This window comes from Fukomys damarensis, unplaced genomic scaffold (assembly GCF_012274545.1).
Source record: "Fukomys damarensis isolate Sample0158 unplaced genomic scaffold, DMR_v1.0_HiC HiC_scaffold_14, whole genome shotgun sequence".
NCBI classification, from domain to species: Eukaryota; Metazoa; Chordata; class Mammalia; order Rodentia; family Bathyergidae; genus Fukomys; species Fukomys damarensis.
Genome location: NW_022900926.1, coordinates 68,084,843 through 68,102,684, shown reverse-complemented (window position 1 = coordinate 68,102,684; position 17,842 = coordinate 68,084,843). Strand labels below are relative to the sequence as shown.

Below are 17,842 nucleotides of genomic sequence, written 5' to 3'. Positions count from 1 at the left end.
CGTCGCCCGCCCGCTCCCAGCCTCACACCGGCGCCTCCAGCGCCGCAGCTCTTCTCCCTGGGCCCGCAGGCTCTGGGCCTCCTCCTGCGTCAAAGGGCAAACGGGATGCTGACCTCGGGCGCGGAGAAGAGCCCGGGGACATTGACATGCACCCTTCACCGGCCTCCGCTCCGTGGGCTTCGCCCATTAATCAAAGCGCCACGCTCTCCTCTCCGGGGAGAAGTTACTGTCCTTCCCCGGCCCTCTCACACCTGATAGAAAGATCCAGAAAAGCAGCACCCCACTTCTCAGGCCAGAGGCCCAGCCCACCAGCCGCTCCTCCACTCCCTAGGCCCAGATCCAGCGGGAGCGCCGCCTCCCTTCTCAGGCTGGAGCCTCTCTTCCTCTCTCCTGCTAACCCGCCCATTCCGACACTCCCGCCCAGCCCTGCAGCCCTGCGCCCCAGGTGCGCCCGAAACACCTTGCCTGCGAGAATGGGGACGCCAGAAAGCACGAGATCCAGCTGCAAACCACCTGTTTCGGCCCCAGCACCACCCATTTCTCTAACAAGAACCAAGGACCTGGTTTCACCTAGTGCACTGTCCGTGGCAACAGGCCCTGAAAGTAAACCCAAGGTACTTTGTGCGTGTTGCATGTTGCATGCCATTTTGATATCTGAAAGATTCCCCCACCCCGGGGAAAATCGACAAATATGACATTCATTCTACTTCTGTGAAGTAGAGAGTATGTGGGTGTAGGAGGGGCACCAGATTTTGGTATATCTGAAGGTAGAGATGAATTATAGTCTGAAATTACACATTTCCTAAGGTAACTTGTTAATCTTTACCCTAGGAGTTTTGTTTAGGCATAGTACTAGTTATAACATTGGTCTCCGTGACAAAATTAAAAGTAGCAAGCTGATATTTGACAACAGAACACATTTCTGACTACTTAATAAGAGGGACACTATTTTCCATCAAAATATCCTATATTGATGGTATAATAGACAGGATTGGCTAATTTAAAAATACTCACCAATAGGATCATAGACTAAGGCCCATATTATGGCCAAGACAGTTTGAAAATTTTGGGGTTTTTTTTTGATCCATATTCATTTATGATTATTAATGCTCTCTCCCTCCTTCCAGGTTGATTTTTTTAATTGCTCCACATGCCAACAGCTATGTACATATAGGGCAAAAGGGAATAGAAATTTCCATTATATGTAAAAATTATTTGGTTTTTTACAACCATTATGTATTCACCAATTATGAACTATAGGAAGAAGGAGCAAGGTGGGGATAAGGAAATAGAAGTAAAAGACAAGAAATGCTGGTTTGTACATACTCCAGAGAGGCCCATTGAGCAGGGATGTGAGGACAGCATTTATCTGAATATGACTGGGGAAACATTTGAAATAGTGTCATCTTGGTCCATTTCCGCCCTGGAAACAGCTGTGTCAGGGCAGGCCAGTTTCCCACCCAGCCTCCAGTAACTCTGGGTGTGGATCTTACACCCAGAATTTTACACTTATTATACAAAGAAAATAAAATTATGAATGTGCCTGTCTTGGAGGTGGGGATTTTCAGTTCTGTGTATTGAAATAATGCAATTTCAGAGGATTTGCCGTACCACGGAGAATGTGTTTAATTCTGGCACTTTTCAAATGATTCAATAAAGCAATCCTTATGATCATGTAATTGATATTGTAGTACAGTTCAATTTACAAAGCATGTATCAAGCACCTACTGCATGTTCACCACTATCCTAGTTTTCTTTGGAGTGTATGTGATTTTCTAAAGGGAAGTAAGAAATTATTTTTGTTAAAATTAAATTTTAGCAGAAAAAAAATGCATCTATACAATTTGGAGAGGCTGTAGAGAATAACTAAAAGTACAATACAGCTAGAAAGCCATTCGAAGTGTCCCTCGCTGGAGTTTTTTAGGATTTTCCATGGATACCATGCTCAAGACTCTTACAGAAAATGGCATAGTGTTTGCACATCTTCTCACATGCCAGTCATCTTTAGGTTACTTATAATAAGTACTAAAATGTAAATGTTGCGCAAATAGTTGGCATACAGTATTGTTTAGGCAACGATGGCAAGAAAGAGGTCACGTATGTTCAGTATAGATGCAACTTTTCCCCCTAAATATTTTAAATCCATGGTTGAGTCTATGGATGTAGAAACCATGGATACAGAGGGTTTGCTGTATGGGACAAAATTAACATCTTATAATTCATATTATGGAAAAGTAATTATTGACTGAGTTGAGTATAACAAGAATATTATTATGAGGTATGGTTAGTGGAGAAAGTTATAATATATGCCAGGCTTGTGAGAAATGTTTAGGATTTAGCTTAATGAAGAGGATAAGAGTTGGTATTTCAGAAATGATAAAGCAACTTGACCAAATGTACAGAAGATAATCCCAGAAATTTGTATGTGGAGGCATGAGGATGATTTGCCTCACCACTGCACAGTAATAGTGATAATAATGCTTCAGACAGCAAATGCTCCTTGTGAGTTAAGAAATACACTAACAGTAATATGAAATAGTCAAAATCTAATTAAAGTGGAAAACTTTAGCTTCTTTTTGTAACCATAGTATTATCTTTATTTTGTATATGCCAAGAAACTGAAGTTTGATGATTAACTTGTCTAGGTCATGTAGCTGGTGGAGAGCTGGCATTTATAGGTCTGCTAATTTTTGAAACCATATTCTTTAATGCTATGATTCACCGCACAGAGATGCAACTAATATTAACTGTCACGTTAGCCTGACTTTAGGGTTGTTATGAAGCAAATCATCATTACAGAATAATGACCAGAATTCTCTATTTATATATAGTTACTCCATTAAAAATGTATTTTTAGAGATTAAATCCTTCTATTTTAAATGTTTAAAGCAAATAAAGTAGTTAAAATTTAACTTTTCCATGATTTTAAATTTTTATTTGAGGTAAAATGACCTTAATAACTCTTTGGTACACATGTGTGATTATGAAATTCACCATGTCATTTTCAAAAACTGCTGTTTAGTAATTCTTGTTTTCTAATATATTTACAAGAGTTTTTAAACTTCGCTTCCATTCACTTAACTTACTCATCCTTTTGTGATAAATGACTTTATGCCGAAATGTTCTTCAGTGTTTCTATTTGTGGTCACTACTTTGGTCCTTATTTTGGCTACATACATAGTTGGAAGAGAGTGAGCCTTGGATAGATTTTGATAAATTAAAGGCCCATTGAAGACCTGTCTTTTCCTGGTTTTCTTCCTGCTCCCAATATTGAAGAACTTTCCACTTTAAAATTTTCCATGTTTTTTCTTTTTTTCCAATTAGGAAAATTCATGCTTATAGAAATGTGTGCTAGAGTTAATGAATATGAAAATGCAAATGAGTACTGTGTACCTACAAGTACATATTAATCTATTGCTTTGGATAGAAAAAAGTTTCCTATCACGTGTAAAATTTATAACTTTTGTCAAAACAGTTGCTCTCTGAGACATATTGCTCCTTTTCATCTTCTTTCTTACTTGCCTTTTGCTGTTATCTCCCCATGTTAAAATCAGAAAAACGTACATTTTTTATTATAGATGATTCCCAAGCATAGTAACTTGAGTATAAAAATCATTAAAAATGATGCCAGGGGAGATAAATCTTACCTCAGTTTCTTTTAGCATTTGACTGCTTTGTTTAAATTGGCATGATTATTTTATAGAATGACAGGAGGAAACAGACAAAAGCTTTGTGATATCAAAGCATTTACAGGCTTCCAGGAGCTGTCTCTTGCCTCGCTCCTTCCCCTGTGGTGCTAATCTGAGCACAGGTCTTTTTTTTTTTTGAAGTCAAAAAGTTTCAGATTTAGATCAGCTTCACTCACTCCCAGATACCAAAGGATAGGGGTCCTAGAGCACAAATGGTCATACAATTAAAGCAGGAGTGCTTGAAGGATACTAGTTCCAGTCTGGGCCCTGTTCTCCTTTGATATTGAAATAAAATAGAATGGCTGAAGTAGGCTGAGCTCAATTCAGACGTAAAGCATATTTGACATTTCTTTTTCCTCCATAGAACCTTGTTTTAGACTCTGTTTTCTTTAGTATGACATAATTGATGTTATTCTAACTTCAGATGTAGTTTTAAAGTATCATTTTGTTTTATAGCCATGGCTGTTGACAATATGAGCATATTGGTTACTGTTTTATCATCATGCTACTCTTTTATCAACATCTGCATTGTCTGTGACACAGCCCCACCTTGGCAAAGACTGATATCACTAGGTTCATATACAGGGTTGTGTTAGGGTTCCCAATGTATTTTGCTTTCTTTTCCAAAAATACTTAAATTCTTCTAATCAGTTGTTATGGTATTTCATATGATCTGGCATAGTGTGCTACTCATTGAAAAGTCTGAAGATTTCAGGAGCTCTGAGGGTATCTAGTGAGAGACCAGGCAGTAAAGCTATTTGGACATGTATCTTGTTTAGGTAATCAGTTGGGAGCTTTTGCTGTTTCACTAGCCTTCATAGTTGGTATCCTATTTATTAAGCTCTATTTCCTTGAAACCATCAAATCATTTCCAATTACATTATACTGGAAATTTGAGGGTATCAGTCAGTATGTGATTTTCTGCATTTCTGCAGAAGCACATATAATTTGGGATGTATGAAGCAGTATGAAATGTATCTCCATGAACTGAAATGATTAATCTGGGTTCAAAGATACCATTTGTTCAGTAGATATTATTGAATATCTGGCATATGCCTTTCTAAGCTGTAAGGATATCGCAATAAATAAAACGTAAGAATGCCTGCTCCAAGAAAGTGTCTATTCTATGGTAGAAGAGAAATAATCAACAACAAGCCTTCCAAGTAATAAGTTGATTATCTTGTGTGTTGGAAGGTAGTGAGCATTATGGAGAAAAGTATGGAGGGGGTAAAGACAATAGGGAGGGGTGTTGCTGTAGTTTATGTTGATGGGTCTTGCTAGCTTGAGAGGTAACATGAAAGGAGGGGGTGCCCCTTTAGAGAGTATTGTGAGGAGATGGGTCATGGAGTGCTTGACAGGTGCAAAAAATAGACTTGAAGCCAGGCTGGGGGCGGTGGAGTGAGTGACAGTTATGTCAGAGAGAAACATAAGTGGGAATCCCATCCTGTGGGGTCCCTATGCCATTCTTTAGTTTTGATTCTTGCTCTGAGGAAGATGGGAAGCCATCACGGAGCTCCCAGCAGATAAGGGACACAATCCTGGCTACTGTGTTAAGAGTAGAGCTTAGCAGGGCAAGAGGGGGAGTGGAGAGACCTTAGAAGGTATTGCAATCTTCTGAGTGCATGATGTGGAGGCTCTGCTTTGGTTATAGCAGAGAAGGTGAGGATGAGATTTCCGTATTTTGTAGGTTGAGTAACAAACATTCAATAATCATCAGACGATGACCAGCGATCATCAACAACAGTAAGGAGCTGACAGACTTAGTATCTTCTGGTTTCCCTTTTCTCTTTTTGTCTCACTGTCTTTTATCCCTCCACCTTCAGAAGCTCTTGGTGCCTTTCTGGAGACTTCTGACTTTGCAGTTGTCCCACTTCTGCTGCGGGACATCTTGATGCTAACCAGTCCTGTGGCCCATTCGTTTGGTCTCTCTTTAGCTAGCTTCGGTGACCTGGTCTTAGTGATGATTCTCACTCCGGTTTCAGTGACTTGCAAAATCTTCTCTTTTATTCCAGGGAGTATTTCTATTTTAATGGAAGGTGCACAGTTTAATACAAAGAAGGGACTTTGCGGAGGAAAATTAAAAACATGGGTATTCATGGCCATGCGTTCAGGTGTTGCAAGTTCATATCATGGAGGAAGATGACTTCAGAAGCAAAATGTTAGAAATGCCTTCAGAGCGCATTTGGAGAGGGAAAGAGAGTCTCCAATTTGCCAGGTTTGTGTAGGGCTAGAACAAAAGGTAAAGAACTAAAGTTTGTGTTTTTTTTTAAATGTTCCCTGAATTTTGTTGTAACTTTTAATTAAATACTTCAATTCAGATCAACACATATTTGTTCATGCTGGGTTTGTTACTAGGTGTTGGAAATAAAAAGAGAAATAATATAAAATCTGTTCTCTAAAGGATCTAGCAGATGGACAGGGATGGTAAACTATTCCAATAAATTGAAATAAATGTTATATGTTTAGAGTGCCAGAAACACAAAAAAGACAAATTGAGGCAGAGAGCGTCCTGAGAACGGGGTTGTCCAGGTACATTTTCTCAGGTGCTGCTTCTCTCTGCTCTGCCAGGACCTGGTCTTCAGGTAGTTATTGGTAGTTCTCTCACCTACGCTTACCTCTGCTGTTATTCTGGTCCAGATGTAAGGGAGGTGCAGTCTCCCATGGCTGTCGGACTAGGGCTGATCTTGCATGTCAGGGGCAGAATCAGGGAGACTGACTCAAAGAGTGCCCATGTGGTCAGCAAGGAGCCAAAGTATAAGGTTAGGATCCCCTCTGCTCATCAGTCTTCCAGAATAAGGTGACCGTTGTGGAAGGGAGGATTTCACTAAGGTCTTGAATCCTGTTGTTTCTGTCATCTGAGATTCTTCCACTTACCTGAAAGTGTAAATACAGTCTAATTACCCTATATCCAGGGTGTCTAATGTTGTTCACTAGGAGACTTTATTCCTGGGTCCTGGAGTGGAATTTTATCCATAGTGATTAGGGTACTGGTGGGGAAATACTTTCTCGAGGGACAGGATATATTCTTGCTATCTTCATATTCACAACATTTTATGGCTGCAGTTAACATTGCCTATTAATGGAATTGGCCCTGGAAAGCTGAAGTTCAAAGATGATATTTTCTTTTTTTTATTAGTACGTGTTTGGAATTCATGTGGTCTACAGTCCTCTTGGCAGTGGTCATGTGTGCATATTACAGCTTGTTTCTTTATTTCTCCTTTGATTCCCTTCCTCTCTCCTGCCCCTTGCCCCCCCCCCTGTTCCCCATCTTCCTTTTCATACTTGTCGCTATTACTTGACTTAGCTCATGTTATGACAAATAGTGTTTGCCTTAATCAGGGTTTTTAGGTTCCTGCACATGGTATATCATTATTCTACTTATTTCCCCTTCCCCTTCTCCTCACCCTTCACCCTTATTCCCTTGGACCCCTTCCCTATTGCAAGAGATCCATCCCTTTGTCCCTTTCTATCCATCCTCTATCATTTTCTTTTTGTATTTAAACTTCTGTATCTGGTTTATTTCACTCAACATATTTTCCAGGTGCATCATTTTTCTGTAAATGTCTCAAATTTGTCCTTCTTTATAGTTGAGTAGTATTCCATTCCATTATTTATAAATACTACATTTTCTATATCCAATTATCTGTTGATGAGTACACAGGCTGCTTCCAGGACTTAGCTATCACAAATTGTGCTGCTATAAGCATGCTTGTATTATTGCATTTCGATGCCTTAAACTCTTTAGGGAAGTTACCTAGCAGGGGGATAGCTGGTTCATATGAAATTTCTAATTTCAGTTCTTTGAGAAATCTCCATACTGATTTCTATACTGGTTGTGCTAATTGACATTCCCACCAACAATGTAGGAGAGTTCCTTTTTCACCATATCCACACCAGCATTTGTTTCTGTTTGATTTCCTAATGATTGCCATTCTTTCTGGAGTAACATGGAATCTTGGTGTTTTTATTTACATTTCTCTAATGGCCAGGAATAGTGAACATACTTTCAAATATTTGTTGGCCATTTGTATTTCTTCCTTTGTGAAGTGCCTGTTCATTTCTCTAGCCCATTTCTTGACTGAGTCTTTCATGTAAGGGGGTTTAATTTTTTTGAGTTACTTGTATAGTCTAGAAAATAATACTCTGTCTGAGGAGTAACTGCCAAAATATTTTCCCTGTTTTGTAGGCTGTCTCTTTACTGATTGATTCTTTTGCTGTACAAAGTCCTTTTAGTCTGATATAATCCCATTTATTGATTCACTACTATTTCTTGTGTGATTGAAATTCTGTTAGAAAATCCTTTCCTAGACCTAAGTCTTCAAGTGTTTTACCCATTTTATATCCCAGAAGGTTTAATGTGTCTATTTTAATGTTTAGATATTTGATACATTTTGATTTTAATTTAGTATATGGTGAGAGGTAAGGGTCCAGTTTCATTCTTTTGCAAACAGATAACCAATTGTCCCAACGCCACTTGTTGAATAGGCTGTCTTTCCTCCAACACATGCTTTTGGCCACTTTATAAAACATCAGAAAATTGAGTGTGTCTGATGAGATTTCTGTACCTTCAATTCTGTTCCATCAATCCACGTGTCTGCTTCTTGGTCTAGTACCATTTAATCTGTATAACAGCTTTGGAAATATGGCCACTTTGACAATATTAATTCTTCCTATCCAGGAGCAGGGGGCATCTTTCCATTTTCTGATGTTATCTTCATTCTCCTTTTTCAGAGTGCTGTAATTTTTGGTAGTGGTCTTACAATTCCTTGGCTAGATTAATTCCTAGAAATCTCATTTATCTTGAAGTTACTGTGAATGTTATTGTTCTCATAATATCCTTTTCATCCTGTTCCTTATTGGTATACAAATGATAGGGTTTTTTTTTTTGTTGTTTTTTTTTTTGTGTGTGTGTGTGATTTGATCTTATATTCTGCTACTTTGCTGAAGTTTTTTGTGGAGTTCTTTGGGTTTCCCATGTACAGTATCTTGTCATCTACAAATAATGATAATTTGAGTTCTTCCTTTCATATATATATATCTTTTATTTATTTTTTTCCACATTAAGTTTATTGGTACATTTTAGGTATATAGTAGAGTTACATTCATTTTTGGGATCTTGTACCTTTACATGACAAGTAGTCTTGGTTCTCATTTTTTCCTCTTATCCCTGCCCTCCCTTCACTCCCTCCTCCATTCCCCATTTACAAAAATTTTATTTCCCTTTTTTTCATTTTCTCCTATATTTTGTTTCCCGTATTACCTTTCCCCTACCCTTCCCACTTTCCCTACACCTTTAGCCCTTTTCTTCCTATTTCACATTGTCAATTATATCATTAGGACCTTATGTACTATTATACTTTATTCACCTCAGAGAAACTATTCGGTATTTACACATGTGTGACTTATTTATTTCACTTAGGAGTATATCTTCAATATGTATCCATTTTCCTATGAATGAATCTAATTTCTCATTATTTATGGCTAAGTAGTATCCATTTTATAGAAAAACCACATCTTCTTTATCCAGTTTCCAACTGATGTGCAAATGGGCTGTTTCCAAGTTTTAGCTATTAACTGTGCTGCTATAAACATAGATGTGCATATATCATTGTGATATGATTGTTTTAATTCTTTTGGAAAGATACCCAAGGATGCCTGGGTAAAATGGAACCTCTAGTCCCAGCTCTTTGAGGTATCTCCATATTGATTTCCACAGTGGTTGCACCAGTCTGCACTCCCACCAACAATGGAGAAGGGTTCCTTTCTCCCCACAACCCTGCTAACATTTGTTATTGTGTTATTTCTTGATAGCAGCCATTCTTTGTGGGGTGAGGTGGAATCTCAGTGTTGCTTTCATCTGCATCTCTCAAATGATCAGTGATGTGGAGCATTTTTTCATATATTTACTTGCTGCTTTTACTTTTTTGTCTGAGAAATGTCCGTTCATTTCAGATGCCCATTTTTGAATTGGGTCTTTGTATTTGGGGGGCTAATTGTTTTGAGTTCTTTATATATTCTAGATAATAATCCTTTGAGAAGCAGCTGGTAAAATTTTTTTCCCACATTGTAGGTTGCCTCTTAGTTCTGTTGATGGTTTCTTTTGCAGTGCAGAAGCTTTTTAATAAGATGAGATCCCAGTTGTTGATTCTTCCTGCTAGCTCCCGTGGTACTGAGGATTTATTCATAAAGTCTTTTCCTATGGATTGCTTACTTGTATTTTAAATTCTTTTCTTATGTTTGGGAAATTTCTTCCATAATTTATGTAAGCATGTTAGTGAATCAATCTGTGCTATCTTCTAGCTTTTCTCTAACTTTGATTAGCTTTATATTAGTTTTCTTGTTGTCATTTAGTAGCTGCTGTCCAGTGCTAGTATTTACTCCTTCTGATATTTACTTTAAGTGATTTTTGTCTCCGTCTCTGTTTTGGTGGAAGAAGTTCTTTCAGCGATTCAATGCTATAATACTTCTGTATTACAGCCTTTGCAGTTATTTCCCCCTGTCTGTCTCTTCTCTGTGCACACAATGCCAATTTAGTATTATATGTGATTGTTCTGCAGTGCAGTAGGTAACGTGGGGTGGGAAGAATGGGAGGTGGCTGGATGAGGAGTGTTAGACATTTATGGGGAGGTTTGGAGGGGAGAATGATGGCAGAGGAGAAGAAAGGATTGATGTGAGTTCTCATTTTAGTGGAGTACTTTCAGTTGAGTTGAGGGATTAGTAGGAGGGTTTTCAGGGGATATTTTGTGGGGGCAAGGATGAGATATAGGAAAAAGGGGATTATTTTTGTGTTTAAGGAAAGCTATATGATTAACAGGACTTGCTTCTAGGGAGGACAGTACGATAAATAAGATATAGATGAGCCAGAAGCTTATGATAGGGAGAATTGAGGAATAATACTAGTGAGGATAGGAGAAACTACGAGGGTGCTAAGTATGGTGGATTTAAGAAATTGGGAGGAGTTTATATGTTTAGAAAAAGGATGAAGTATGTTGATAGTATTGTCTTATGGGTTTGATGAGATAAAATTAGATAAAGAGCTGAGGTGAGTGGGAGAACCTAGACATCTATTAAATCAGACCCAGTGGATAAATACACAAGAGTAACAACTTAATAAATACATGAAATCATAAAAGAACACAACATAACCCCATGTCATTAAATAAATCAAGAAACACAAAAACTTAAACCAATAATGTGTCTGATGGGAACACAAATGAGATATTCCAGTGAGACGATGTGCATGTGATTCCCAGGTAGCTTCTCTGTCAGAGAGTCTGAGTGCTCACAGCCTAGTAACTCCTGTGCTCCCTTTACCGCAACACTGAAGCTAACTCAGACTCAGGCCCTCTTTCTGCCAGGCTGCAGCCATTCTTGCAGAGTCTGATCCAGTGTAGGCTCTTGGGCTAGGAACTCTTGCTGCCCCTCTCGCGGGGTATAATGGTGGGATAGGCAGACAAGTTCACTGGTGCTCAGTTGTCCACTGAGTCAGGACTATTCATTCCTATGGAATCAATTCAACTGCAAGAAAAATAGGCTAATCCATTGCAGTGGAATCTATCAGGGATAGAAATAACATAACATGAGACCCTGTTTTGGGTCCCTCTTTAGCCTAGAGAAGAAATGCACTGCTATATTCTAAGCATCATAACCACCCAAGTCTTGACTCACCATTAATACGCACTATATGTGATAGCTATATTTCCCCTACTGGTGAAAAACATCATTCAACAGTAATTTTATAGAATCACTTATCTAATGCCCAGGGAGTTGGTGGATCAGGTAATGTCAAAGGAGGGAAGAGAAGAGAAATAGGAAAAAAGGAGACAAAATTTTAAGTCCTCTGCTCAGTGGTATAGGAAGGAAAAAATAGGAGCGGGCAGAGGGTCTTATTGATGTTATGGTATGTTGTTATATACTTAGGGACAACAGGGAAACTGTACAAAATTGGTAGTGATAAATGGATATGGGAAAAGATTCTTTGACTGATATAAATATTATAGAAGAAGTTGAACAGAAACAGTTGAAAAAGTGGAGAGAAGAAAAAAGGAAAACAGAGTGAATAAAATACGGGAGAAAATGGTTAGGCTAAGAGACATGGGTAACAGTAGGAAGGAATACAAATAAACGGGAGAATTTCTTCACCCTATATATACAATATTGGAGGAGGAACAAAAGAGAAAAGTCAGAGTAAGCAAGGCACAGATACACAGACACACTTCTAAAAAGCATAATGTAAAATAATGGGATAAAAGTGTGGGGGAAAATGTATAGAAGGTGAAACAGCAAAGAGTGAAAAACAAAAACAAAAAAATAAAAAAATTAAGAGTGCAATGAAAAATGAAAAAAATGATACAATCCAATAAAGAATGGAAAAAGAATTTTCAACTGTTTTGGATATGTAGCTTCTTTCCTGAGGCTCCTGTTAAGGAGCAGAGCTCCACGTAGGGCATGTCTTTAAGGTGGCAGTCTGTGCCCGGAACTGTGCTGGGCATAGTGGACTGCCAACATGAGACCAAGGCACCAGAGTGAGCTTCCTGTGTGGCTCCAGCTAAAACTGAGTTTTGGCTTCAGGAGCCCAGTTTGTCATCACCCAGCCCCTGCCTCTCAGCTGGATTTCTGTCCAGCCTGCTCTCCAGCTGGTGGCAGTCTCCTATGACTGTCCTTCCCTCATCCGCTCTGGGAACCTGGCAGTGTAAAGTGAACAAGGGCCTATTCTGTGACCAGCATTCAAGCACCCAGCCCTTCCTACGATGCTGTCCTTCCAGCCCTGCACAGCTGTGTCCTCAGACGTGGCTACGCCTGAGTCACTCACCCACCATTAACTGCAGGGTGGAAACTTCTGGGTCCAGGGTGCCTGGAACACCCTGTGCAAACCCCAGTTGTGGCGGGTGGTGGGGACTGGAGTTAGGTGCCAGACAGAGACCGTGATGGGTCTAGGATTGGAGCAGGGTAGTGAGAGAGCAGTGTAGGCTCAAGAGAGCCCTGGGTGCTAGTATGGGCTGAAATCAGACCAGTGCTTCTTTCCTCTGTGTGCTGGAAGAATGTCCCGGTTTGCTTGTGATAGCCTGCAGGTTCCCAGTGGTGATGCAGGTGTATTCTGGGTCTACTCCTAAAGACTTCCAACATAGACAGCAGTTGGTCCTTTGTTACCTGCTCAGAGTCTAAGAGTGGATGGGCAGGTCAGGGGAGAGAGCAGCTCCCTGGTCACTGGCCCTTGGAATGTGCTGGTGAAAAATGTTGCCAGGCTGCAGCGTCCTCTGTTTGGAGGGAGGCAGTGAGGTGAGGGGCTGTATACTCCAAGTCTGCTCTGTGTGGTTTGACTCTGCCATGCTGCTTGGATCCCGCTAGCTACTTGGGACCTTGGAAAGGTGGTTCCTATGTTGGTTGGACTGCGTGGCCTCTTTTAAACTCCCATGCATGTGTTTTTTTTTTTTTTTATCTACAAGTCTCTTTCACCTTGATTTTTTGCATCAAGGCATATGTCCCGCCGCTTCTTCCAATTACCTGTATTTTTAAGTTGTTTTTTTTCTAAGACTCTCCAGTGTGATTCCTCCTCTTCTTAGCCATGTTGGAATAGCTCATTCTCATCAAAATGTTATTTTCTTTTCAAACTTAAAGCATAATCCTAAACGTAAAATTTGCCTAGCACTAGGTAGTGAGTATTTGAGAGATATTTATTGAATCTCACCTGAAAGCATAGATTACACATTGGAGAGTTACAAGACATCTTAAATAGCTTGCCAGATGCACCTTCAACCTTCTCCCTGCCATGATCATCCAGCGGTGATTCCAGTATGTCATTCCACAGCCTACAATGCAAGTCACATGAAATCATCTCCGCTAGAATGGTCCATAATTTTAATTCAAGGTGGGAAACTGATGTGTTCTAAATTAGAATAAAACCCTCTATGTTTGGATTCAACAGTGTGATTAAGAGAACTCAGAGGAAAAAGAGTGAATCCAAAAACGTACCTCTGGGGCCATAACCATGATTTTCAGACTGAAAAGCAAAGGGTAGATGTGTCTTAGAGGATTAGTGTGTGTCATATAGTAGCCACTCAGTAAATATTTGCTGAATGAATCCATTGTTTGAACTGGTCATATCTGAATAGACTTACAGGATGGATTAGTGTCTACCAGATTGGCAGAACCTGGGGACAAGAGCTCCATATCATTCGTGTGTGACACGAATGGAGATAAAAATGATAAGCCTAAACAAAATGGCCCACAAAATAATAGAAATATCTTTTCATCATAGTTTATAATGACAAAGCAAATCTGATAAGATGGAATTGAATGAAGTCACTAGCAAAAGCCTGGGGCACATTGCTTGACTCCTGCTTTTCCTAACATAAATTTAAATGAAGCAAGTATGAAGTATGTAATTTTCCCAGTGACAAATGGGCAAAATAAATTTTATGCCTATAAAGATGCAATGTTTTATTGTTGTCTGAAGACCACAGCACTGCAGAGGCAATGTAGACGAGTTGGGCTTGAAGGGGTTGGAGACTTTACCTCGTACTTGTCCGTCGTGCCGTTGAGGGGAGTGTAGAAGGAGCTAGAATTGTGGAGAGACTTGCACAAGTCACAGAGCTGCTCCTTGTGAGGGCCAAGAGTCATTTGGAGGAGAGAAAATAGAAGATAGGTAAATACTCAGAGTTTCTTCCTTGGGAAGAAAGTGTGGCTTCTGAGATTTTGTGCAAGTTTTGCCAAGTGTGTCAGCCTGTGTGTGTGTGAGAGTACATATGCATTTGTGAGTGTGTGCATGTGAACATTTGAATATATTTGGGAGTGTATATGCGTGAGCATATCTGTTGTGTGATAATCAAACTAAGGTGGCTTTCTGTGTCATCTTATGCTGGCTTTCATGCCTGAGATTGCTGCTTTATTTAACACTGTAGATAGAGAGAAAAAGAAAAGCGAAAGGAGAGAAAGTGTTCTGTTTGTAGGTGGAAGCCAACTTTCTCCCTTGGCATTTTCACTTCCTTCTACTTCACCTTTTTCCTGAGAAAATGAATGTGTCAGCCTCTAAATCTCATTACACTTAACATTCATAAAGCTCTACATTATTTTGGTTGATCAAGCTGTCTTCTCTGGGACATCCTTTGGTTTCCTTTCCAAGGAATGGAGACGGCCTGACGTTCTGTGTCAGTTTCCTTGCTGGATTGCAGCCACTGGGCAGGCTGCCGAAATCAAGGGTGTTGGATGTGCTAGGAGCCTTGAACTTGGTTAATCAGTTTGAGACCAAGAGTAACAGAAATTTTTGATTATGCATTTTATCGTGATTTCTACAATGCCCTTGTGCTTAGTTTTCCCAAATTATCTCTAAAACTGAACTCTTCCTGAGTTTTACTTAAAATTCAGGAATTTTTACTATTTACTTTATTAGTATCACTATATTAGAAAATGCAAGAGATAATAATGAGGTTTAAAACTGAGCTTAAAATCATAGGCTTATACTCCTTTTTCCATTTTAGAGCTAAGTTGCTGACACAATTAAAATTATTGACCACACTTACTGCTTGTAAAAAAAAAACTGCTGAACGTTATGTATTTTGATCTTTGTTTTTATGACTGATGCAAAAATGTGTCAAGAGATTGATTAAACTTATTGGAATGATATTTGTTAATTACAATAGTACAAAAAGAAATAGTCCTTTGAGGGCGAAGCCAAAAAAATCCCCACCTTCTTTTCTGATTAGACTAGTTCTGTGAGGATGTACAGGTAATGAGAAATTTATGCATAACTTTGTAAAAATTGATGTTTTTAAATTTTGAAACTAGATAGCATATAATTGCCTCTGATCTCTAGGCTGATATTTTACTGTGCTAGTTCTTTGCTTCTTACTCTAATACAATATTAACATGGTGAGCTAATTTTTTGGTCAGAAACAAATTGCTGAAGCATAACTGCTCTTTTCTTCATTTGATAGCATGTCCTTTAACTAGGTGGAACTGTCTAAAACAATACTGTATTCTTCTCCTTTTACATTTCCACTCTTGCTTTCCCATTGCCCATTCTAGCAATACAAGACCAAGTCCAGCTACAAGGTTTTTGCAGCAATCCCTACAAACACATTGCTTTTGGAACAGAAGGTTAGTGTTGCTTCAAAAGCAGAGTGAATTTTACGTTTCTAATATCGGTTTTGTTATGTTTTCTAAAATGTTGTTTCGGAACATTTGTGCTTAAAATTTTGCCTTTACTAAAATAAAAAAATGATGAGGTTGATTTGATGAAAGCATCTTGATTAATGTAATTGGAGGTGTGATTATCACTAGAGATTAGATCTAAATTTAGTGATGTTTAGCCCACTGTAGGAAGCTTGATTCCCACTTGGATAGACACTTTACTTGTCTTTTGGAATTTTAAATGTTTGCTATGTTCAATAACTTTCACCTTTGCTCATACTGATCAGGTGTTCAGGTGCAATGGGGTTATGTGGCAGTTGCCATGTCGTTCACGGACTTGTCAAGATTTGGTGATTAACAATGGATCCACCACCTCATATGGACACTCAGATCCTATGGTTCAGCATCCAACTTAGGCCGGTAGATCCTAGCATGAGTTAAAATGGTGTCTATTTGTGCAGACTACTGTTCTGAATCCATGAGCAGGAGGGAGGATTGAGATCATGTCTAATGACCCAGCCGCTTTCACATGGCTCTAGAGCATTTTCATTTTAGGAATCATTAATTATAATATTACAGGATGTTACTTCTGGAGGCACATTAAATGACAGCTTCTTGTCTAATAAGCACATTACACATGCTCAAATGAAAGCCAAATGAAGGGTGCATATCAAAATCAAAGTCAACAAGTTTGTGAAATGATACGTTACACATATCATTCACAGGATGATTTATCTAGGCTATCTTTTAGTGTAGTAAGTCCACTTTTCCCTGTGTGCTTGTAGTGTTTCAAATATTGTGACTATCACTTGTCAAAAGGTTAATGTTTTCCAATCAGGTGGTGTTTTACTCACTTTATGAATCTACATTCTTGTTCTTCTAGCAGCATCTGGAGAATAAAACTTTTGTATGAGTTCTTGTCTAAAAAGTTGGAACTGTTGGTGCTAAGTAGCAACTAGGTGAATATTAAATGAACAGCATTTCTTGTATATATCTGGTGAGACTTCCAGATCATTACTGTTTATGTATCTAAATTCTTTGATCTAAAAGGTCACTGGGCTGCAGAGACATCTGCAGGTGTTCTTCTAGATTCTGCCTGAATGTCTACCTTTATACCATGTCAAAAGATAAGCTAGGACTAAAATGTCAGCAGCATGTGAATGTGTCACTCTCCCAACATCCCCTTGTCTCCCTGTATGCGAACACAGGGTGGGTCATGGTGGCAGTGTTCCACACCAGAGACCCTCCTACTTCAGGTGGCGTCTCTGGGACATAGTCACCAATGTCCACCTTCACAAGCACAGGGGAATCTTCCTCAGGAGAGGCAAAGAGAGGTCAGAAGAAGCCTTTGGAGCCTCAGTGTCACCCTCCTGAGTGTGGCTTTTCTGGAGCAGCACAGTACTACAATGTTAATGAATTCTCTCTATAGAAAATGAGAACCAAGACCTGTCACGCAAGGGTATAAGATCCCAGTAATGAATGTAACTGTACTGTATACCTAAACTGTACCAATAAACTCAATTAAAAAGAAAAGAAAATCAATCCATCCCTAAAGTCTTCAATGACAGCCTGGGGGTTTGGATTTCTTCTAAAATCTCTGTTGACGGGCTGTCATCTGGATTTTAGAAGTCATAATCCTCTAATCCTTAAAAGTGAAGAATCATTGGTTTAATTTCCAGTTTCATCACAAACGCACTTCATAAATGTGTCTAATGATATTGGTGTATATTCAACCTATATAAGTCCATATAAGACAGGTTTTCTGTTTGTAATTTTAAATAAAATATTTTTTTCAGGAAAATTATTTTTTGATACAACTAAATGTAAATGTCATGATATCTAATTAAAATAATGTCATGGTAAGGGGGAATAGAGTGTTACATAAATACTCATGGAAGTGATTGTCTTTTGGAGAAGGTATAGGTAACAAGATATAACGTGAATGTTTTTTCTTCTTCAGATCCTTTGTATAGTTTTACATATTTTTTACTAAGCTCTTCCATGGTATGTGTTCCACAATCAGA

The 17,842-nt window shown here is 38.9% G+C and overlaps 1 protein-coding gene across 1 annotated transcript in view; it reads left to right on the top strand.

Moving 5' to 3' along the window:
- Mlip (muscular LMNA interacting protein) overlaps positions 1–17,842 on the top strand; it is a 245,808-nt gene that overhangs the window by 139,473 nt on the left and 88,493 nt on the right. Inside the window, exon 4 of the mRNA XM_033763417.1 lies at positions 15,714–15,785. Coding sequence (XP_033619308.1) covers positions 15,714–15,785 — 72 coding nt within the window. The remainder of the gene's footprint in view (positions 1–15,713; positions 15,786–17,842) is intronic.